At 39.0% G+C, this 25791-nt stretch overlaps 1 protein-coding gene across 15 annotated transcripts in view; it reads right to left on the minus strand.

The window, feature by feature from the left end:
• Positions 1-25791, minus strand: part of shisa6b (shisa family member 6b) — a 175904-nt gene that overhangs the window by 21535 nt on the left and 128578 nt on the right. For 7 of the 15 annotated variants that reach the window (XM_088070037.1, XM_088070044.1, XM_088070043.1 and 4 more), the window contains one exon: positions 5343-5381. The exons of the other annotated variants lie outside the window; for them this stretch is intronic. In XM_088070037.1, the coding sequence (XP_087926163.1) occupies positions 5343-5381 (39 nt within the window). The remainder of the gene's footprint in view (positions 1-5342; positions 5382-25791) is intronic. 15 annotated transcript variants of the gene reach the window in all.

Below are 25791 nucleotides of genomic sequence, written 5' to 3' on the forward strand. Positions count from 1 at the left end.
TTACAGCAGCTGCTCTTCTGATTTATTGAACTGATCAGCTCTGAACGGATCGACAGATCAGTTATCCCCCCTGCGACTCAAACTCCTCAAACTACCGCTGAAGAAAAAAAAGAGCTCATGACAAGTTCTACCTGCGCTGTGTTAAAGGACCCGCAAAAATGTCCAAAGTTAGAGACGGAACACAGAATGAGAGAAAAAGGGGAAAAACACACAAGAAAAATTTGCTAAGATCAACTCGAATTCTGTGGGAAACACATCAGCACATCTAAAATGACGTCGTATATTAGCTTACTTGGTTATCAGCAGTGGTCAGGGATGGTTGATGGCATGACACCTTTACCAACAACATCCGCAACAAACAACAAAACGAGTTGGTTTTTTTGGTCATCTTTCACACCATCATGCAGCATATGGAACCTGTTTTTTTTTCACTGACTAATCTCTGCTTTAACAGTGAGTGTTTTCTTAACAAAGTAGTCTTTATGCCTAAACCTAACCACTCCTTCACCACAGCGTTGTTGAGAAACAAAGTTTCCTCTCCAGGATCATGTAGAGATGTAGTAAGTCATCTGTGATAACAAAAAGAACACCACCCAGAGAAACTCAATCTTCATCAACAGATATAAAACAGCACTTAGGGTGTAAACCTTGTACAACCCTCTCTGGCAATACAGTGATTAACTATGGCCGTGCCAATAAAGCAAAAATAAATTTGAAAAACAGCACTGTTTGATAAGCACTATCTGTAAGTGTAGTACAAAAACCACTGTGGCATAGAACCAGCTGCTTGATATGAAAGGTGTCAATAGTATAAAATGAAATAGTACTCAGGAGTCAATACTTGCAAACATAAAATCAAAATTTGAATATGCTGTGAAAATAGAAAACAAGATTAAGAAGCTTCCCAGCTCCAACATCAGACAGAGTGCAACTGCAAGACTGAAAAGACCCAAAAGGATTTTCAAGTCATTTCCACATTCCTGAACTCAGCATATTTTCTGGCTCCTCAAAATCACAGTTTAAAACCAGTGTGTGTGGAATTTTTATGGAGTTTTTATGCCATCTTTTGAATTATGCTGATGGAATACATTTGTAGAAACAAAAGAATAAGTAAAATTGCTGCAGTCTTCACACTGAATGTGGCCCATTTACATCAGGATCCTTGGTTTAGATCATGGGGGTGTCTATGCAATATATATTCCAATCCTAAATACAGTGGCTTAAATTTTACCTCTGACCTCTGGTATGGCGTTATGTGCTGGCAGAAAGAGCAGCAATGTGCAAAGCCAATAGTAACTAGACTAAAAATAATTTGCTATGTGGGTCTTCTCTCCACCGGCCATCACAGCTACTGATATCAACAGTGGTGTACAGTATACTAGATGGGTCAAAATGCACACGAGTTACTAGTTATGAAGCACGCGCACACACACACACACACACACACAGACACACGTATATATCCACATCTAACGCAACAGCCTCTCTAACGTCATATCTATCTTGACATCCTAACATTATCTGCTGCATGGTTTTTGACACACCATTGAGGGCAGCATTGAAGCCAATGCCAGCCCAACTGCTGCACTGCTGCTAGGACAAGGTTGTCTGTAGGCCGTTGACCAGGAATCCAATTTAGGGAGCTTCTCTATCTTCTTCTGCTCTTTTCTCCCTTGTCTTTTCTTACTGCGGCTTTTATGTTTGAAAGGCATGACTGCTCATTCGGCTTACAGATGTTCTCAGCTTGCCAATTCTGTAAGATTTTGCGTCTAAACTAGCTACCATATCGTCTCGTCAAACGATCAAATAGAGACTTGACACTGGACCTGTTCTACTGTTGGAATGTTGATTCTGACAACCAAACACTCAACAACCAGACATTTTCATGCCAGCAACAGTTTCAATTCAGTGTTGAAAGACTGCAAATTTGTCTGGACAGCAGGGGCAAAATACCGCCGTCGGCTGTAAAAGGGTCTATATTTATGTCACCAGATATAAAGCACCTTTAACATGTGCTCTTCAAATCCATCAAGTCTAAGACAAGCAAATCATGTTTATTTCAAAGCTCCTTAAACAAGTGTGAGGTAGAGCACTCGGACGATTATCACAGCTTATTTCACGCCGAATTCATTTGGCAGGTAGCTCTCTGCAGAGCCGAATGGAACTGCACAGTTGGTGATAATTCTCTGTAAGATAGTCACTTAACTCTTCACATTATGCTAATGCAATATTTATGTAAAATACTGATTAGTGCAGCTTTTCTAATTTCCTAAATTGTGTGCATATACATTAACAAATAACCAAAAAGTGAAATTTGCTACTTATCTGACTCACTGTATTTCATGAATGCAACAGATGGTGCATTACATTCAACAGGACTCTGGAAAACAATATTGAAAACAACTAAAACATAAAGAAAGCAAAAAATATATATAGTTAATTCTGATTATGTTGTTTTTTATTGCTCTTACCATCTGTATGCCTACACTCTGCAAATACAGTACACTGCTAAATGACTGCGCTTGTCAGTTAATCTACATCTCATGTCTTCTAATGAGTGAAAACCAATTAACACACGTTTTGAATTGGTTGAAATGAATAGCTACACTGAAACACTCAGATATCATTATGCATTCACAGATTAGTCCATTAATGAGAGCCACTAGAGCCGCAGATTGCAAAGTTCCTATGTTCTTCCAAGTGTGATAAAATCCCAGTCCAGACTGTTTCCATCTATATTGCCAGTAAGTATCGCTTTTTATCTCATAACTCACAATCACCCCCAAGACACCAAAGGCCAAGTAGTTACTTGACATGTCACTGCCTCTGCAGCTTGACAAATGTGCCACGATAGTCTCAGCAGGGATGGGGAGGGCAGGAGGTTGAGATGGACTCCATATCCAGTTCATTTTGAAATGTGATAGACAGTGAAGCCAGCGTGGACTACGGTGACCCTGTGTGTTAAAAGGCAATAAGAGCTCCATTTTATTGAAGTAGTGCTTCATGATGTTCCTACAGAGCTCGTCCGGTTTCACTCTGTTCCCTCACTACAAAGCCGAGGTGACTCAAAGGTAATAATCTTTCCTGGAAATCAAACAGTGTCACAGTATGGCATTTTCATGGGACGTCACATAGTAGGATCAAAAACAGCCATTTCTCTCAACAGTTGATTGACATACCAACCAATTCCATTTGTGGGCTGTTGAAAAGCAGACTTCCTTTGAGAGGAGGCGGAGGGCGAGGAAGAGGTAGAGGAGGAAGAGGAGGGTCCGTATATCTTAAGCAAGGATAAGCACAGATTTATCTGATGTCTTCTTAAAATAAAAGAAGTAACATCATCAAAACTGCCTTTATCCATGCCTTTATAAACCAGCCCTCCTCTCCACTGAGACGGACAGAGTCGAAGACCACGCACACCATAGAGGTTAGGACATTCATTTCAGTAAAGTGGACAAACACAGAAAAAAGCTGCAGTGAAACAGTTCAAAACATACATTTCAAAGGGCAGGGATTAGAACAGAGGAGTGAAATGGGACCAGTTTGGTTTTAAGGCACAACACAATGAAGAAACAACAATGTGGGCCAGCTGCAACAAACATCAAGAGGTACACAATATTCTTGTTTACATTCAGTGTGTCCTAGTTTGGTTAGTTTTTCATTAATTAGATCCAAACTCTACTCACAGAATGGACTTTTTAGTTGAAAATAAAAACTGTAGTGCAATGAAAATCTCCTCTTAACAATGTTTCCTTGAAGGCGAGCCCACATCACAACAGCATTGATTTGAACAGAACCAGATAGGGGTATAACAGTACACATATTCAGCTAGAACTTTGGTTTGGTTCAGTTTGTCATAGAAGCTTAAACTAGTCTAATTTGGTGTTGGGACATGGGGGCTATATATTTAAAAGAGCTAGAGTCCCACTGAGAGAGCTTTGGCAGCGTGGCGGCTGTCAAGTATAATGAATTAACAGAGCTGTATGCAACATTCAGAGCATTAATACAGCAGCAAATGTTTGCAATGTAAAGATGTGGTAGAGTAATGGCGTCCTGACCAGAGAATGAAGTCTCGCTCTCTGTGTGTGTGTTGTAATGCGAGCTTCTCTGTTTTTAGGTAGGGCGTACATGTAAGCGCATGTGGGTCCCTCTGTTGTATCCCACTGTCTAGCTAAACTTCATTTCAATACATTACCTTCTATACGGCAGTTATTGCTGATAAAACCATCCTGACCCACCGACTTGTAGTGAAAGCACAGCGCACAAGAAAAGTGGATACGCAGTCAGCAGCTTGGCCCTCTTCATTTCTATAGAAGTTGTTGTGGGGATGGCACATCCCACTGTGACTACAGAAGCCCAAAGGGAACAGCGGTAGAGAAAATCTAGATTTGCATTTTAAAAAATCGTCCTAAACCACAAATGTTAAAAACGATTTACCACCCAGCCCTAATCATAGATATGCTCTGAATATTGTATAAATCTCTTCTAACGGGTGCATTTTAGTCAGTGCCTGATTTATATACAAGCACAAGCTACACTGAACCAAGAAATATCCAATACCCTGGCAGTCATATTCATTTTGGATGGATCTTCAGCATTACAGACATACATGCTAATAAAGTATTTAGTGACATATGCAATTTCTTGACAATACAACAACAGTACAACAATAGTTCATCTAACTACCCAGCACTTTTTTGCCGACCTCAATGTGAAAAGACTCCAGGAAGTCTCTGCTACTAGCTGTTGTTGTTCACTGAGCAACTGTAACTCCCTGTAAAACCACACAAATTGTTTTTACATTCCTTTTTGTGGGCGGATTAAACAAATGAGGTAATGTGTGTTTTTAATATTGAGCTTTAGAGGTGTTGAACTTTGGATGGACCCCGGCTAAGCTAATTGCATGCTGGTTTCAGATCCATACTTAACCCACGCAAGTGTATCGACCTTCTCATCTAAAGCAAATAAGAGTAAGTTCATTATGAACCTGCTGTGCTTGTTCTTAATTAACTTTTTTTTTTTTAAACCAAACCACTAATTTTTGTGTACTGTTACACCCCTAGAACCAGCGCACACACACCAAACTGCACACATGTATTCATCACACAGACAGGAGAGCTAAATGTCAAGGGGAAAATACACAGGTTAGGTATATAGATAGATAGAGGTCAACGGGAAGGCACTGCACTACAATTAACACTCCAGGTGTAAAGCTGCCTCCAAACACAGATGTTACATCAGACTATAGCTATTAATCATTAACAGGTTCATGAGAGAAATACAGACACTATAAAGAAGTGGTTAGAGGCAACTTTGACCCTTTAACAAATAACAGCCATCCCTACCATGGTGACTCTGGGAGCGGACCGGCCAATGTTTTTCGCCTAGAAAACAGAACCAAGTGGTTATTTATTAGATTGTTCAGCTTTTATTATAACAGAAAAAAATACAGTCACATTGAACAACGAGCAGTTATTGTATTTGCACTGAAAAGCAAGAATAAGGTTAAATTCACAAGTCTTGGTTACGAGTGAAATTCTAATTTTTCTGAAAATGAGCATTTGTGACAAACATGAGACAATAAAGCAGCACAATTGCTTCGTTTTATGAATAACATCTCGTTTATGAGTCAAATACTGCCCACATGTTACGGCAACAGATATGTGGACACAAGCAGAGCAGAAGGCTGCTGGAAATGAGAGCATTTTTAGTGTTCGGATATTGATTGTGTTACATTTTATCTTCCCTTCAACTATGGGCTGATGCCACCTGACACCATGACACAAAGCATCAAATCACCTCTCTCTATTTCCCTTATGAACGCACACACACATTCAGATACACACACAACTAAAATGCCACCAAGCGTGGGGTAAGAGAGGAGTTGGAATTTCAAGATAAAAAAAGAGAATTGGGGTAGGAGGCAAGGATAATGAGAAGAAGGGAGGAGGGCTAAAAAGTCACTGTTGTTCCCTGCACCCTGACACCGCAGGGCTCCAGCCATGCGGCACTTTGATCCATCACTATCGATTTACCATCAGCTTCTCATTGCTGCTGCCTCCCACACACCAACACACAGCTACAGGGATGCTCTGGCCTCTGAATGGTATGCACAACAGTTTTGACCTTAAACCCACTGACCAAATACACAGTTTGGAGTACATTCATGATAAGAGGTGGGAGTGCTGCAGTAGATACACTGATGAACATGAATTGCAGATTTTTTTCCACATCAGCTTACTGATAGCAGCAGGAGGTTTACATGAAATCCCCCGTGAGAGGAATACACAAACAGAACATCTCTGTACTAAAATGCTAAAGTACACATAACATCAGTACCAACAGCGCGAGGACACACACTGCGGATTAACACGCACGGCTGTATTCTACCCACTACACTGTTTCCTTTACCAGATAAGCCCTTCTCATCAATATAAGGAGAAGTTAAGAACCTCTCGGGTCTTGAGTATTCATTGTCCATTAAACTGAGAGCATATGACCTTTACAAGAGCAAATAGCACATCTGCTTTGTTTAACTTGAAAGTTGAATTCCTAATAAAACACACCTACACTCCACTCAATACACTCAGTGATTTTGCTGCTACAGCCTCACTTTTTCCAGTAAGACCAATAACTCATAGTGGCTAATGTTAGCTTGGCAAAGTTAAAATAGATATGGTTGCATAACTGATGTTAAAATTTTACACAGATGCAGCTGTGAGGAAAAATGTATATATGCACAATGTAAAGTCATTCCTATGCATATATAAACTCCTTTCTATATTTAAAAGGTTTCTCCTAAAGATAACAGTAAGGTCTCTGCTTATTCTTGAGCCCATATTTCAGCCTCTCCTGATTTTTAGGGATACACGATAATATTGGTGCATCATTGGTATCAGCCAATATTGGTTTTTAAATAAAATATCGGAATACGCCAACATGCCGATTTCTGCCAATATGACAAACAATTTTTGATACTGTCAAAGTGAACTTGTACAAAACTCCAACCCTTAGTTGAAGTTTTTTTTATGTTTACTTTACTTTATCTTTACATATTAAATACATTAAAAAGCATTGCTTTTTATGTTTCTCTCTGGGGAAAAATATAAACACTGATATCACTTATCTGCACAATGAGTTCTTATATATCGGCACATCAGATATTGGCCCAAAATCCATTATCAAGCATCCCCATGTCATTTCCATAAAATTAAAAAAATATGCCAATAAAATTGTTGTATACATTTTTGGAAATTAGTAATATATGTCTTGACTTTTTTTTCAAATTAAAGGAATTCACACTATATATTATTGTAAAAAAAGTAAAAATTAATAATTTAAAAAAAAAAAAAAAAATTTTTAAAGTTTGGGGGTGATTAGTCCCCCACCCCCCATTTTAAATGTTTCCTACCCAATGTTGAAACAAAACCTACAACCTTGAAATCTTGCTAACATATGTATCATATATTTGATAGAGGTGGGAATCACCAAAGGCCCCACATTACAACATTATAGTTACTTCAGTCATATTACAATATTATTGTGATTAAATTTTTTGCGCTATACATTATATTGTGTATTTCAATGCGATATGCTGCATTTTATTACCTTTTTTGATCTGCAAGAGGAATCAGCATCTATTTTATGTAATAATATAAAGTAGTCATTTTTATTGCAGCAAAATGTATCTAGTGAACTAAAAAATGCAATTGATTTTATCATTTTAGTAGGCTTTCAAAAGTTTAATTTGTTTTTGTAATATTAATCATTTATATGATTTAAAAATATTACACTTGGAACCTGTGTAAAGATACAATATTGCCACATAAATATATCACATTACTATGCTGTATTGATTTCTCCCCCACTCCTAATATTTGATGTGCAAATGTTAGTATTTATTATTTCATTTTATATATCTGTTTTCATATCTCTAAAGAATGTTTTTTTTTTTTTTTAAATTGTACTTGTTAAATCATTTCGCTTTTTGAAATGACTGAATCATGTTATAACACACTTTGAGCACACAAATCTCCACTGAAAATCCAATTTCACCAAATTATTTTATTTCAGTTTTGGCAGCCTTGAGCTTCCTTACATTAGTATTGATCAGAAGCTCTTGATAACCTCCCTTAGATTTATTATGGTTGTTTTGACCTCATGAAGCGGTGAAATCTGAACTCATTGCACTTTAACGGAGCAGGAAAGACCACCGACATTAACCCCTTACTGTACTGTGTTAAGCAGGGCTACTGAAGATTCCTACCAGATGACCTTGAGCGTTATTCCAGTCAATAACTTTGATGGCTTGATAAATCCATCGGACATGTAATGCAAGGCTGGTATATTGATGGCTGTGGAGTGTTTCACCCAGAGGACACACACTGTCATCTCCTGCATCCTTTGTTTGGTGTCTATGCCTGGTGAGGGGGGATAATGAGGACGATGCAGACGTGTTTCTGTAGAGTGGGACATGGTGGACCCAGTGAACTCTACTACAAAGGCTTAAGGCTTGGGAAAATCTGTGGCTGCTTTAAACCTTCAGCTTTAGCAGTTTGCTTTGGTTGAGGGAATGCAGGTGAATTATGTGTTAGCAACCCTGCTATATACGCTGTAAAACACCAAACTCATCCATTTGTGGTGTTTCACACCTCCATTTACCGGTCCCAGTGTTCCCGCATGGTTATTTAGAACCAAAATGTGACAAGAAACCTTGATGCCCAGCATTACTTACAGTTCTCCTGACTCAACATTATGCGGTATATTTATGATGTGTGCAGTGTTTTAGTCAACAGAAACTTGTGAGGTTGAAGAGCGCTACAGGGAGATTCAGCATTTCCTTCAGCGCTGCACAAGAAAAACAATCGTCGCATTTCACGGCGCTGCCATGTACAGCAGGCAGCTATTTTGACGCACAATTTTCTTGCAATGCAGGGTAGACGGGGTAAATCAAAAAGGTTTAAAACTGACTGTCAGTGGAGAGATGGAATTTGAAAAAATGAGACTTTTAAAGCAGGGCTACAAATGACATAAGTGTAGTTGGCAGCTCGACTGTAAACAGCTCCTTAATTGGAATAGGGCTGTGTTTTTACAGTCAACTGCTTCATGTAGTCTGCAGGAGAAGCTGGCTGTAACAGGCAGAATTTCCTGACTTTCTGGTGCAGCACCACAGAGGGAAACTGCCAGTGAAAAGCTGCAGAGGAGTCGGTGCACTGAGGAGACCTCCCTACTGAGGCAAATCTACTTGCCAGCATGCCCACCATCAGCACTTAACAATGTTTGCTCAGGTTTTCAGCCCAAGGTAACTCGTTCGACAACGGCTCTGCTGCACTTCCAGCCACCTTCACCTTGGCTCGCCTTGACAGATCAGCAGGGCTATCTTCTGAAATCAATGCTGTGTACTCAGCTCACTATGTCAGCCCCAAACGTGTCGTGTGTTCACAATATACACAAGATAAGAGGGGCTTTTTATGAGTTTTCAAGAAGAACACTTTACTTCTTCTTGTAGGAAGCTATGTGCGGCTGAAATCTACATTGCTAAGTCTAAAAATGTGGAAATCTAGGAATCCAACTGCCTTGAAAAATAAATATTACTATAACAACTTAAATGTACTTTTATATTTAATAGGAAGATAGGAAACTTTTAAATTTAATTTCAAAACTTACAGTGTTCACACCACCAGGAAAGGTTTTTGCATATTAATCTGTGGAGTGAAGCTATGGAACAGTTTAAATGTGGAGCTAAAACAATGTCCAAACATAAACCGGTTCAAAATAATGTATAAAAACATGTTTTTCACAAGGTACAGGGATGAAGAGGGGGTTTGACAATCACCAGGTGTTTACAGGGGTTACTGTTCATTTGGTTAATTAATATTCATTTTTTCCTTGTTTCTCTTTTTCAGTAAATATTCATTAAAAAATAGTCATTAGTAAATATTTGATTTTGGGTATGCGGGTATGGGCATATATATTTAATCAATTAGTATATAGGTTAAATCAATAAGAAAGCTGGTCCATTAAAAGTCAATGACTTATGGAGAAGGGGTAGGATTAAAAAAGTTTGTACTTCTTCTCACTCCTTTTCAAACCTCTTTAAACCAAGTCATCATGCTTGACCATTTCTTTTGCTGTATGTCTGTCATTGTCTGTATATACTGCTTTAATTTTTTTGTCTGTCTGCTTTTTTGGATTTTAATGTCTCTATTTTCTTTTTACATTTGCAAAATAAATCAAATCAAATCAAATTGTTAAGTTTACTTAAAATTTTTCTTTTTACTCAATTTTGTGAAGTTACCGCAACTAAAAAATGACAAATTTTATTAAGTCAATCTTTTGAAGTTTTAGCAGATTCAGTAAACCCAGTTTACTGTGTTTTATATCTGTATTCCACTGGCTGCAAACTAGTCAGTCAAAGTTGTATTTTTTAAAACATGAACAAAACACTTAGACAAAACGAGTTAAGTTCACGTGTCATTTTTAAGTTGCAACAGCTTCAAAAAAATGAGTAAATTCAGCTAAATTTGAAGGAAAATTAACAATTAGATATAAAGTAAACATAAACTGGTTAACAGTTATATTTACTTTACTTTTCAAGGCAATCAGTTTCCACGATTATTTTGAGTAAAATTAACTTGTCAAATTTAAAAGTGTATATGATCCCACTCTGATCTTTACAGAGCAGTATATAATTTATAAAACACATAAAAGTAGATCTCTTTTTGCTCAAACTTCATAGCTGTGAGTTTCATTGATAGCAAAGGACATTTCACTGACGTAAAGGCTATGTGAATGGAACAGGGACTCCGGGGCTGCTGCCATGCTGTGATGTATGTCTCAATAAAGCTAAATGCTTTTTTATGAGCGTAAGACTTCACATACTTCTTGCGTCTCATATCAACACATATTGTAGCATATATAATATCTTGTAATCCATATTTGCAAATGGTGCAGATGCATTCTCCTCATGAGCCTGGGAGCTGAAACCATGTTCAAACAAACTGCTCATTATTTCATTGCCACAAATGTATTCTTGTAATGTGCTAATTCTAAACTCTCAATATAGCCTGTAGAGCTGCTGCTAACATACTTTAGGATTTTTTCTGCCTTACTGGTACATAATCTGAATGTTTTGACTGAAAGGATACTTCCAGTTTATTACAGCTCAAATCTTATTTTTGTGGTTTTGGCCATCATTTCTCTCTGCAGTAATCAAGTTGATTACAGAGATCTGTCATCACTAAAAAGAGGGCAGAAAGAAAACAAAAAACATTGCAGTATGCCTTGTAATTATGCCCATATTGTACAATTACACAACCGTGCAAACGTTCACTGCCAATGCAATTGTCCTTTATTTTGCATGACAAAAGTAATGCTAAATAATGAAATTAAATCCTGAGATTATTGCGGCTATAATTAGTAATTTTACACAAATAACATTACAAAGGGAACCAGAAAGATGTCTTTTGTAGTAATGAGCTTGCAGTTATAACCTGAATCTGCAGCTTCCCTCAACTTTGTGGAGCTTTAATGCAGGGTGTCCTTCACATTAGTTTATTTGTTACAAACCAGCACTTTTAAAACATCTGCCACCATGAACAGATTTAAGATATTTAGAGCAAGACTATCGTTAGGAGCGCTATTGGAATGTATATGCCATTTGGTTACACACTGCACCACAGTCTCAGAGCACAGAGTAGGGCTGTCATGGTATGGATTTTTTGTCACTGCGGTGATAGAGCAACCTACTACCACGGTTTGGCGGTTTACCGCACCCCGGCCATCACCACCACCACTGCCACCCACAAGAAAGAAATCCCCCATTAGCCTGTCGCTGCCCCTTGCGCATGAGAAGCTGAAGGGGAAAACAGTGAAAAAGTTTTGTTTCTTCAGATGCCATTGAGCATATGGAAGGAAGTTAACAATGATAACTACACAATGATTACTATGTTTATATTTCACATCACACACCATATGCATTCCTATAACTTTCACCAGCAAAAAGAAAAGTGGTGATGACGGTAATGAGCGTAATCCCGTGGTAGGCTTCACATAACCACAGTATTTCGGTATTGCGGTATTGCGGTAATGTGGTTACCATCACAGCCCTAGCACAGAGCGTACTCTGGCACAGATGGAGCAGCAGGCACAGTGAAAGTGATTCTTAACCATTCACTGAACTGGGTCTAAAAGTTTGCATTCACCGTTTCTGTAGCAGCTGCTCTTCTAATCTGATCTGCTATGCTCTGACCAGATCAACACATCGAGACAGAGCTCATAGAGAGCTCTGCATTCACTGACCCACAAAAACGTCCGAATTTAAAGATGGGACACAGAATGATAAAAAAAAAAAGGGACACACAATATAAACAACAGCAACAACAACAAAAAACCCCAAAAGTTTGTCATCCCACCTGCTCCCCTTTGTCAGCTACCGCCACACATAGATTCCAATTCTGTGGGAACCACTGTAGTGAGTTTCAGCTCATTGTTAAGCTGTCAGGCCCACAGCTTTCACGTTTGTTTCACTCATCGCTCCCAGCATTGTTTCAGCCACAGCAGGCAGCAGTTTTTAGAAAAAGAGCTCTAAAAACCCACTGTGCACCACCTGCACAGCACCAAACAGCAGTTAGAGACTAGCTGGTGAACATAGTGGAGCATTTAGGAGCTAAAAGCACAGATTTTTCTCAGAAGTTGTTAAGAGCCCAAAAACCTACTTGGTTTGACAGAAATATGTGAAATGAACACTTAACACTACAACACGTGATGGTGGTATTGTGTTGAAATTATGTGCCAGCACCATGGAAACAGTGCCAATGGAAAGTCAGTCAGTATCCTTTGTTGCGGCGGACACACAAATTCCCTTGTTCAATGACATCACAGAATGGGTGGTGGTTAATGTTATGGCCCCATAGCTTGTATAAAGAGGGACAGGGACGAGGTCAGGTTAGTGGGTGGGTTAACAAGCACCAGACTTTCACTCTGGAGACCACTGTTACAATTGAAATTAAAAGTTTTGCTTCTTTTGACATACTTAAGTCCTATAAATAAATACCTTACTTTCTAGTTACGTGACATAATTACATCACTTAGCCTATTTATGTCCCATATGCGACAAACTAGGTTATTTAACCGAAAACACATCTTTATCTTAAACCTTACCAATCAGTTTTGGTGCCTTAACCCATCTGTGCCACCACAGATGTAACAAGCGTAGTTACTTTAACCAAAGACACAATCTTTTTTTAAACATAACCAGGTAATTTTAGTGTCTAAACCCAACCGTGCCGCCAGCGTGGAATGAGGTACTCTGAGGTTATGGTACTTTCTAATATTTATGTGAGATCATGTTGCCAAAAACAGAGGTAAAAGAGAGTGAAACTGGACTCATCTGGTTATCAGACACATTCCTCCAAAAGAACAATTGCTAATGTTGATCACTAACTGCTTGGGTAAATAAGTAAATAGTTCACCTTTTCATTTCAAAAAGAATTGATATGTCAGTGTTGTGCTCACAATGGTCCACAGCCCCCAAGTGGTCAAAAACAATTATTGCAAATTTAAAATGGTCTGGCGATAGGGTTGCAAGAAGTAAAAATAGTCTGCCATTTCTACAAACTGCTGAGTAAAAACTCATTCAGAGAAGAAAGCAAAGGCTAATGGTAAAATTATTCCCTAATTAGCTTTCAATTGCAATCAACGGTCACTGTCTTTGACCTGCTGTATTTGCACGGATGCTCACACAGTTTTCCTCTTAGTGCAATGAGGGATTATTAATGACATTTTTTTGTGCTTGCTTTTGGTCTTATGTCCACATAAATGTGGTTAACATAATCTTAGCTTGATACAACCTGTCTGATTGTGTGACCACTCATGTTTCTTTTACTGTTGGTCTTTGTGATGTTGATAGGTTTCCAGAGCACACACAGCATCACTCAAATATGACTTTGGTGAGTATTTTATGATATAAATGATTTAAAAAAAAGAGGATATGTTAGTTTACGTCTTAGCCAAAATGAAGTGTCAGATGTGACATTAAGTCTATTGCAAGTGTTTTGTCATGGCACTAAAGACTACCAGGAAGTAGTTATGCCTACGCTGTGGCTCTGCATGGCGTCTGGGGTACCACCTACACAGAATTTGTAATAAAAAAGACTAACACTTTAAAATACCCATTTGGTAATACTATTTGGCTAAACCAGGCTGGTGAAGCATTAGCATCTGCTGGGTTCAAAGTTTTCATTTCCAAAATGTGCATTTCTTTCTCATCTGCCACCCCGGTTGTTGATTTCTTTCAATCAACACCTCACTGAGCGAAGATGCGCTTGGCTTCTTGCTTCGCTAATCACGGCACATTAGCATATTAACAAATCAATTGGCACGAACGAGTGCCTCACTCTGTACCTGTGGCAAAACACTGGGTGCAATATTATGTAGCATACTGAATGTGTGATTTGTTTCAACCCCCCCACAGCCCCTCACCCGAAACACACACACACACACACACACACACACACACACACACACACACACACATGCACACACACACACACACACACACACACACACACACACACACACACACACACACACACACACACACACTGGCTCCCCTGCTGGGTGTGTTGGATTGCTATCAGTCCCTGAGAAAGCTGCTTACATAACCACACTGCCAGCAACAGCCCACGTCAGCCTCCATATTAGATGATAGCATCTTAAATGGCTCTTTGACAATGTTGCATCTCACTTGAAGTTTACGGATACAAGGCTGCTCATGAGTGTGAGTGTGCGCATGAGAGCGAGGGGCTGTGTGACGGCTGTTTTTGCCTGGAAGTGATGTAAAAAAGGATGGAGTGTAATGAAAAGGAATAACAGGGATATTGCTGGGATTGTCTCACAGGCCGCAGCCACTCGGCCAACTTTAGGAGCAAAAAAATAGTTCGGATTGTGTTGCAGCTCATGCAATTGTTTAAGACATATTCTCAAGGGCTTGAAAATAATGATGTTAAATATTTATGCTTAACTGGTTCAGGGGTTGAGATTGTAAAGCATGAAAGCCGATTGTGACGTGATTAACAAAAGCGGAGCACAAAGTTGCCAGAGTTTACCAGTCTTCTTGCAGGGGAGGAAAAAAAAAAGCTTTCTTCATTAACTCTCCATCTCGTACAGCAATCCCCCAAGCTCAGATAGAGCAGGGCGAGCGAGCAAGGGAAAGATTAAGAGAGGGAGAACCAGAGCAAAGATTCGATAAAGAAGGGGAGAGTCTTATTTCAGTGCTTCACACACTGCTGGATGATCAAAGTAGAAAATGCTGTTTTAATTCCAAGAATCATATCTCATCTCCTGTCCACAAGCTCATTATAGAGAATTATGCTGCGGGACAGAGGGGGAGAGAAGAAGAAGAGCAGGAGAGACACAGGAGGCGCACAGTCAAATCCCCCAAATCCTGAGAGTTTACTATTCTATACTTAAAACACATTTTTTGCCAAGCACTGATGTACAGTTGACCTGTCTTGCCCTGTTATGGATGTTATAAACGGGCCATAGTGACCTTCGCTTCAACCCTGAGGCATTTCCCTGTGGTGCCGCCCCAGCAGGGCGCCAACCTTGAATATAACATCATTTGACATCATCATAGTAAGTAAGTTGTAGTAATAAGCTACATTAGTCGTTTCATTGCTCAGCCCAGATCTATCAAAGTTGCCTTGCCAAACTGTAAAGCCACCACGCCCACACACCACATCTTCTGCATTTAACACATGTAGGAATAGGAAATGAGACAATCGGTACACACACAGCTCAGTCAAGCTGCAGTCACAGCTTGATAAGGCCTTTTAACTTGACTACTGTCTTCGTCCCAGTATACAAGCACCAGGGGAGAATCCATTTATTGACGGAAGCATGGCCAACTCTGCCATGGCAGTTTGAGATATAATATAAAACTATATTATTTATACAGTCTATGATATAGACCCAATCACAATCACAAATGTTTATTCAAAATAACTTCCAGGTAGAAAATCGCTGCATCACATACATATAATCAAACAGCGCTGAGCAAACTCTGCCTTCATTGATTAGATTTAGCCACCTTAAAAAAAAATCAACATCAGTTTAAGTGTAGCCTTATAACATTTAGAATATTTTCAGCGCTTAACCTTGCTGTTAGACAGCCCTTACTGACAGGGATTTGAAGCCATTATATCAAAAACACCAGACTCTATTGAGAAAAACAGTCACTTCACTCCACTGAACAGTGGAGTTGCTGGTCTACCGCTGCCTCCATCAGCTGTTGTGGAAGGTAAAGAGGAGACAATATCAAAAAATAATGTACACTTACACTGATACAGATTTTTTTAGGTGGCTAGAATATGTTTTGCTGCAGCTGGTCCACAGCAGGACTTCACTAAGCTTCCATGCAAGTGTTGTGGGACTGTAATTTATATTTCAGAGGTGGGGTGTGGCTGGGGTGTGACTTTTTTATTAAAAGTAAATATAAAATACTATCTTTTCAAACTGTATGTCTATCACCTGAGCCAAAATTAAAAACACAAGTTCCTCCTTAGTGCTTACATTTTTTAAAATGTCTGACCCGTTTTGCAGCACCCCGTCCCCACTCATAAATTATGAGGAACCCCTATCCCCAACCACCAAGGGAGGCCGGTTTGGTGACTAGAAACACGTTCAGAACGCCCAGTCCAGATAAAGACCAACGAGGTGTGCACATGACTGGATAGCTCGACTTCCAATCGAATTATCTGGGTGTGTTAGTCCGATTTCCACAAATGCAATTTAGTAGACATGTACTTTAAAAGCCCAGTTTTAGTCAGACAAACACAAAAATTTGAGTTTTTCTGACATCATGTAAACGTACGGAATGTGGTCCGCAAACCATTTTCTCATTCACAGTGACAGTAAACAGATTTACAATGGATACGTTTTCTGTACTTGGAATATAAATAGGGTGCCAGAGAGCATGAGTAATGCATTAAAATAGAGTTTTGTTTATCAAAAAAGTACTTGGGGAGGATCACAAAGACCCCCAACAGAAGTCTTTAATAAGCCCCAAATGTCCTCAAGTCCTAGAAACAGTCTTCCTGGCCCGGTACAGGTCTGCTACGACTGGACAAAGATGAGTGAGGATGGCAAACTAATAAAAATTAGCAAAATTATTAATGTCCATTTATTAAGTGACCCCTGGCCTCCTGTCATTTTGCAAAAGTGGCCCCAGGCAAAACAAGTTGAATATCCATGGTTTAAGGAGCAGCCAGTGTGGAGGTGTTTACTGTATTGAGATGGAGTTAACACAGCTTCAGTAATTACACACAGCTCTCCAGAGGTCCTGCTCTCACAGTAAAGCTGCAGGGTTCACACACCCTCAACAGAACCAAAAACTATTTATTTTCTTAATGCAGACTAGCTGGCTAAAAAGACAACATGTAAATGAGACAAAGGAGTTACTAGAAGCAAGCCTTCGTGTGGTTCTGTTTCTCCTTTGAATGCACACAAACAAAATTAATATCAATAACATGATTATTTAAAGTTCAACGACATTAAGATGGATCTAAAAGCATTTTTTTTCTGTGACTGGGCCTTGTTCCCATACTTAAGGTTTTAACGTTTTCCTCACTGCACATGGAGCTTTTTGAAAATGTTCTCCAGAGCGGATCGATCTTGAAAAGCTGGTAAAGTGAGCTGTTGGAAACCTGCTGTATCGCAGTTAAGATAAAGAGACAACTTCTTGTAGCCTCAAACACTTTTTAGAATCACTCATTTTAAGTGTCAGAATAAAGGAGTTGACATTTAGTTTTTGTTTTATATCATCACACTACTACAAAACGTAGTGCTGTGGCCAAAGCGTGAGTGCAGTATAGTTCAGGAGTTAGCCTACTGGCAGCATTTAAGAGCTGTGATCTAATGATGACAGCAAAAAAAAGCTATGCATCACAGAGAGCAGTAGTGGTTAAATTAAAACTGGGTCTCATAAGATTAACAGGGCTGTAATCTGTACTAGAGTCTGTAATCCCTTATAACAATCATAAGTGAATTAGTTACTGTCCGACATGTCATTAATGGTGCTCTATGACACATTCAGAGACACAATGCAGCAGCAAACAAGTATTTTCTATGTAAAGACATAATGGATTCCTGGCACCCTTAGCAGAGATTGAAATCAAGCATAGCTGTCATTTACACAGTGGACGCTCGGGACATGTCCTTGCCACTTTTTGAAAATGGCTGCTTTCATTAACAACACTTTTTGAAAGCATATTTTCTTAAAAATGTTCTGAAAAGTAACTTGAACCAATAAATGTGAAGATACTATTAGAAAACATACAATTCAGTGGATACACAGATCTACCAAATTAACGTCCCACCAATGGTATTGACGCGTTATGCTCTCATCATAAAGTTACGTACTTAATGCAAAATTACGTAGGTTAGGCTTAGGAAAAGAGACATGATGACAATGCTACTTAAAATAAATCAAAATTCACTTAGTTTCACAGTGGGCATGGTCACTGGTCTACTGTGGAAAGTCCTGTGTGTGTTTCACCGATCCACTGGCCCCATACGTGGACCTTCGTTCTTTATGCTCCTTCCTTCCTTCCTTCTGTAACTGCATTGGTCACTTGATTGCAGCCTTCTGATTACGTGGATTATATATTAATTTAGTGCATGAAAACAGCCTAAAGAATGTGCACTGTCCAAAAAAATAAGCACGAATATTCCCTATAACTTACTGGTTCTAAAAATGACACATATTATTCATAATTAAAAGCAATTAATGTGTCAATGATGTGAACAGGTGCCACATGTACATTTAAAGAAGTTACTGGACCAAACAAAGACGACTTTAGAGTCATGCCTACATGTGTGTTGACTCAGCAGAGATACTTTTTTCAATAAATAAGAAAAGCTGGTCTATAGGTTAAAAAATATTTGAAGATAATAAAGAATGCTTAAGAACTTTACTGCATTATATTCCTATTTTTTTCTGTTTTAATTGTCGCCTGCCACCCGCCTTTTGTGTTTTACTTTAAATAAATAAAGACATTTCCACCAAAAAAGGGCATAAAATTTACCACAATGCAGGAAATGAAGTGTTTGATGACTGACATTTCAAGGGGGAGGACCCCAAGATATGGACAACATCAGCATGTCATCGGTATCAGCAAATATTGGCTTTAACCCTTTGAAACCTGAGCAAATTGGCTTGATTTTTGTCAAAAATATGAAGAGAAGGCAATGCACAACATAACAAGAATTAGTAAATTAAAACTTGGTAAGAAAATAAAGTAAAAAAACAAGTAAAAACAAGCCACAAATTAGATTTAAAAAAATACAAATGAAAATAAAAGTGCTGGAAAAACAATTATATATATATTTCTCGAATGATTCTTTCTTCTTTTTAAAACTAAGTTTTAGGTTTTTTTTAGGTATTTTTATGACGTTTTATTAATTTCCTGCAATTTGTGGGACACTTCTTACCATATTGGTCATTCCTTTTTTCTAATTCAAACCAATTCAGGTTTTAAAGGCTCAAATAACTTGTGAAAGGCAACTAAATAAAGCACAAGTCTACACATGAGAGCTATGTGCAGATAATTTCTGCTCAACTCAAACTCTGAATCATAGATATGCTCTAAAATGTCATATACAGCTCCTTTAATGAATCTACCCAAGTCTAAAAATGTTTTAATACCAATTAAATGTCTCTAAATGAGCCAAAAGCAATTCAAAGCGAAATGGGTGAGTTTGGGCAACAGCCCAACTGACTGGGGCCACAGCTTTACCAGCTGATGTCTGCCTGATATAAAAAATCACAATAAAACCAATCCCCTGAAGTAGATGAACGGCCACAGGATGACACCTGATGTCAGCCTGTACAGCAGCAACGAGCATCGAGGTGTGACCGTCCCCAAAAGCCACCATCCCAGTTCTGCCAGCGCTCATATTTTCCCCAGCGCACAGGCAAGTAACAGACACAAATACCTGCGCACAGCATGCACATCCGTCCATACATTACTCCTCCAGCTCCCCATTCAACAGCACAATCAGGCTCAGCAGGGGCTCCAGTCTCCAGTCATTACAGCCAGTTAATTCTAAACTCATTAACAATGGAGCCATAACAATAGTGCCCACAAAAGCAGGAGGTGTGGGTGGACTGCCTTCACGCAGGAGAAAGAGAAAGAAGGAATGTTGGGTTTTTCATAATCAACTGCCAGTCATTTGCTAAGATAAAGGCTTCTTTAAGTCTGCATAGGGGACAGAAGCCCACAGTTGCAATTTAATTACCATTTTGCTGGAGTTTTACAAAAGAAACATAAGTATGCAGTGTCATGACTACGGAGGATTGGCTTCATGAATAGAAATGTGTTTCTACAAAAGACAGAGGAGAGAGTTGAATTAAAGCCCTGACATATTCATTGAAAGTTACGATTTTTCCGTCTCCTCTGGCCTCCTGGTTGAATAAGGAATAAAAAGACAAAAGCGTGGATGAATATTAACCAGTCTTCTCTGTACCAGGAGAAAATCTTGGTGACCTTTCATGCCCTCTAGGATTTTTTTTCCCCTGACTTCCACTTTGTGTAGCTTTTGGTAATTTTTCAATTACCATAAGTTAAAAAGTCACATTTTTTGGAGCATTTTTTAAAAAATTCAAATGAAATCCTTCAGAGGCACGTCACATTGCTGGATGTGACAGGCAGGATATCCTGCCTCAACTGCAGCATTTCCACGCAGCCCGGAGCACAAAAGCCGACAGCACTTGACAAGGTGTGCACAATTTGCTTCAGTTGCGAGTGAGACAAATCTGAATATTGACTGAGTCCATTTAATCCACCTCGCCGCCTATTGATATGTCAATCATCCTGCTAAATCTAGTAAAGCGCATCAGTCTCGCGAGCAGAACAGTGGCCCAAGGACACCGCTCTTTTCTGTCGTGTTTTAATTGCTGTTGGCACTGCGTGCCGTGACTCATGGTAATGAGTTAATGAAGTCATTGAGATTTAGTGAGCAGCCACAGGCTACGGACTTCCTGCCGAGAATAGTGCACCATTCAATATGGCTTTATTAACATTTCAGAAAAGTGCCACCGGTCACATCGGCTGCACTGATCACAGCAATTGTGATTAATTTCATGGCCTGCCAAATAAGACTGGAGGGAGGTAACTTGGGAGGAGGTTTATGGCACCATATGTAGGAATGTAAGAATTCATTGATGACTGGATCTCTCAGCAAATAAATCCTTTGCACTTTTTGCCTTTTTTTCTTTTGGAATTCATACACCGCCTATAGAAAGTACTTTAACCTCTTGGAAGTTCTCATGTTTCATGTTTAATAGGGGTGTAACAATACTTCCACTGTATCAATGCATCGATTTATATTCCTGTGATCATAATATATCAATAGATAAATGGCATTTTGTCGTACTAGTGTGACTTGTATCAATCTGAAATCATTTTTCAAGGCATTAATCAGTTGTATTGATACTAAGAATTTACGCCTTGTATTTGGCACATCATACATTGCTATGTGGATTTCTCACACTTATAATGGTAAATAATTGTAACAATACTCCAGTACATTCAAGTAAATTTAAGTAAATTTTCAGCCATGCTAGCAGCAGGTTAGGACAGCAAAGCCAGTCTTTCTGTCCGTGTCGGTCCACCACTGTGGTCCAGACTGAAACATCAGCTAGATTACGATGGCATTACGCACAGACATCCATGAGTGACTTTTCCTCTAGTACCACCATCTGGTCAAAAATGTCACTTGTCTATTGTTTTGTTTTATGACCACATATCATAGACTGATTAAAAAGTGGATGGAGCTACTCTGACATCACCAATTGGTTTGTGGACTCAAACCTTGAGGTTGGCATTTTGGCTGCTATCTTGAATTTTCAGAGCCAAAAGTGACAACCTAGCTAACAAATGTTAGTTCTAAAAACATTCTGGAACATTCTGAATGGTACAATGCATGCAATGTCTTCGGTGTGTTTTCAGTGGAATGTTTTCTTTTAGTACCCTTAATGTTCTTCTTAAAGTTAGGATTACATTGGATATACACGTCATCTTTCTTTCTTTATTTTTTTACAGATCACATTACAGGAATGTTTCATAAAAATGTTCTGTAATCTTAGGCCTTAAAAACATCCTGGAATTTTCTGAATGTTGCTTTGAAAGTTTTCTTCTTTTGTTATCATGAAACAAAAAAAAAAAATTACAAAAAAAGAACATTCAATGATCTGTCACCTCTCAACATCGCCAAAACATCCTCAGAATGTTGCAGTTAAAATGTTACATCTTAGTCAGCATTTAACCTTACAGGAACATTATTTAAAATGATAAACGCATAACATGGTTTGCCTCAGAGGGCTTTACAGTATATGACATCCCTCTGCCCTTACACTCTCATATCACCTAAGGAAAAACTCCCCAAAAAGGTTCTGTATATTAGAATGAAATTTTTTCTTTAAAACATTTTTACAACTTGTAGGTAACATTAGCCAATGTTGTGGGAATGTTCCCTGGTTCCCAGGGTGTTTGCATACATGTTCACCTCCTTTACTGGAACACACCTAAATCATCACTGGTGCAGCCGATTGGTTTTAGAAGTCATGTAATAAGCTAAATGGAGATTACCCGTGTGTAGTCTATTGATTGTAGTATAAATAGGGCTGTGTCTAAAACAAAGGTGATGGAAAAGCACAAGTCAGGGGGCGGATACAAGGAAACCCCCAAAGCAGCAAATATCCCTTAGAGTCCAGTTAAATGAAAAGGAATGGAAAGAGTGTGACATGGCTGTGAATGTGCCTGGAGCATGCTGTCCCCAAAAAAACTGAGTGAGTGTGCACAAAGGAGTGAAGAAGAAAGATGAAAGAGACCTATGGCAACTTAAGACTGTCCTCAAAAGATTAAATATGAGTCATTTCAGCAACAACTACAAAATGTTTAAGTGAAAAATCCCTCTGGCTGAAAATTACGAAAGCAGCGATTACAGAGCAACAAAGTCTGCATAGGGAGGATGGTCAGGTGGACGGTTGGCTCTACAAAATGTTAGACTTTGAACACGCAAGACTGCCGTTTGCTGTTTCCAAATAAGAGTCACCATTGTTTTTCTTTGAAAAGCACAAACACTATTATTCCCTACCCCTATCTTATTACTGTAACCATGATGACAAAAGTTCCTTAACCTTAGCAAAGTAGGAATTTAACCCAAACCCTATTTTTCCCTAAATCTGACCATGTGTTATTTGTGCCTAAACCTAAGGAAACCTAACCACAGTGTTGTTACCAGGGCTGTAACCAAATATTCAGCTATTCCAGTATTCATTAATAGGGTGGGTATTTGGTTTTGAGACATTCATATATATATATATATATATATATATATATATATATACATTTTTTGCCATTTCAGTGTTTGCGTTTCTGCTGCTGCACCTGTCTCACACACAGCGACAGGAATCACCATTTCACCCAACAGTTTAAAATTACACATTTTTAAAACTGTGTCTTCATGCAAAATTCTACATAAATAATCCTAAATCAAAAATCAAAAAACAAGCAATTGTTACCAAACTTGATGCATTGTTTGGATGGTATTGACAAGCTTTATGTCGTAAATAACAAATGAAATACAATCATGACAAAAAGGAAAGAGAAAGAGAGAGGGCACTAGAGGGGGGGTTCACAGCAATAATGGAAACAGATGCATGTCATATTACATTAACGATAAGTGTAAAATGACTAAATGTAATATCGTGGGTGTTGATAAGAGTCCCATGCATATATTGATAGTGGAGGCGTGGCTCATAATAAAGGCAGTAGAGGGTTGCATCAAGCATGATTACGGCATTGGCGCAACCAGGACCCACAACACAGACGTAGCTTCATGCAGGACCACAGCAGTGGCAAAACCAAGGCCACAGTCAAGGCGAGCCGGGGGAACAGTATCAGTGCAGCCACAGCAAGACCATGACCAAAGGTAGGATCACAGCACCTGCACAGCTAACACAATGATCAAGCGCAGCCAAGATTGCAGCCAGGATCCGGGAAAACTAGGAGTCACTAATCAGCAATTATGACTTAAGTATAAAGGCCAGAGAGCAATAATAGAAAAGAAAGAAAGAGGAGGCAGAGCCAGGGTGGCAGGTCTGAACGGACAAAAAACCACTCCTGCCGTATGGGGCTGAAAGCTCTGCAACCTCCTCCTCCTCCTCACCGTCACATGGATAGGGATTTCAACTGAACACAAGAAACTTGTGCTCCAGAAAAGAATAAGCACTCACTAAGAAACTATGGTCACTAACCAGATATTATGGCTTAAATATAAAGGTCAGTGAGCAGTGAAGACTAACAAGTCTAACAAGTCCCCCGGCAGATAAAACCTATGTCAGCCCAACTATGGGCTGGTCCAGGCAACCTGAGCCAGCCCTAATTATATGCTTTATCAAAGAGAAAGGTCTTAAGTCTACCCTTAAAAGTGGAAACGGTGTCTGCCTCTCGTACTGAAACTGGGAGATGGTTCCATTAAAGAGGAGACTGGTAGCTGAAGGCTCTGACTCCCATCCTATTTTTGGAGACTGGGAACCATAAGTAACCCTGCGTTTTTAGAGCGCAGTGATCTTGAGGGTTGGTAAGGAACTATGAGCTGTGACAGACAGGATGAGCCTGATCATGTAGAGCTTTGTATGTAAGGAGGAGGATTTTAAACTAAAGTGACCCAGTGCATAGAAGCTAAAACAGGAGAAATATGGTGCCTTTTCTTGGTTCCCATTAGAACACGTGCAGCAGCATTCTGCATCAATTGGAGAGACCTAAGAAATATATTAGGGCAACCGAATAATAGTGAGTTACAGTAATCCAGCCTAGAAGTAACAAATGCGTGCTCAGGATATGTCTAATTTTTGCGATGTTATGCAAGTAAAAGAAAAAAGTCCTAGAGGTTTGTTTTATATAGAAAGCATCTATATATATATATATATATATAAATCTTGATCAAATAAAACTCAGAGGTTCCTTATAGTTGTGCTGTTGGCCAAGATAATGCCATCTACAGAAATTACATCCTTAGAAAAGGAGTTTCTGAGGTGTTTGGGGCCAAGAAAAATAACTTTTGTCTGAATTCATAATCAAGAAATTATTCATCCAGGCCTTTATGTCCTTAACAAATGATTAAGGTCTAGATAGCTGATCAGTTTCATCTGGTTTCATAGATAGATATAGATGCGTATCGTCAGCATAACAGTGGAAATTTACAGTGTTTTCTGATTATGTTGCCTAGGGGAAGCATATATAACGTCAGAAGGATTGGTCCAAGCACAGAACCTTGTGGCATTCTGAAGCAGACCTTAGTCTGCGCGGAGGATTGATCATTAATATGAACAAACTGGGAACGATCTGATAAGTAAGATTTATAGTGCTGTTCCTTTAAGGCCAACTAAGTGTTCCAGTCTGTGCAGTAAGATTTGATGGTCAATGGTGTCAAATGCGGCACTGAGATCTAACAGGATTAAGATGGAGACCAGAGCTTTATCAGAAGCAATCAATAAGTCTTTATTAATCTTTACTAGTGCCATCTCTGTACTATGATGAACTCTGAAACCTGACTGAAAGTCCTCGAGTAAGCTATTATCTTGGAGAAAGTCACAAAGTTGATGAGCAACTAGTTCTCAAGGATTTTACAAATAAAGGGGAGATTAAATATTGGTCTATAGTTAGCTAAAACTTCTAGATTGAGTGTGGGATTCTTTAGAAGGGGTTTATTGACAGCTACTTTAAAGGA

This window comes from Plectropomus leopardus, chromosome 19 (assembly GCF_026936395.1).
Source record: "Plectropomus leopardus strain MGB_pleo_1.0 chromosome 19, ASM2693639v1, whole genome shotgun sequence".
Classification (NCBI taxonomy): Eukaryota; Metazoa; Chordata; class Actinopteri; order Perciformes; family Serranidae; genus Plectropomus; species Plectropomus leopardus.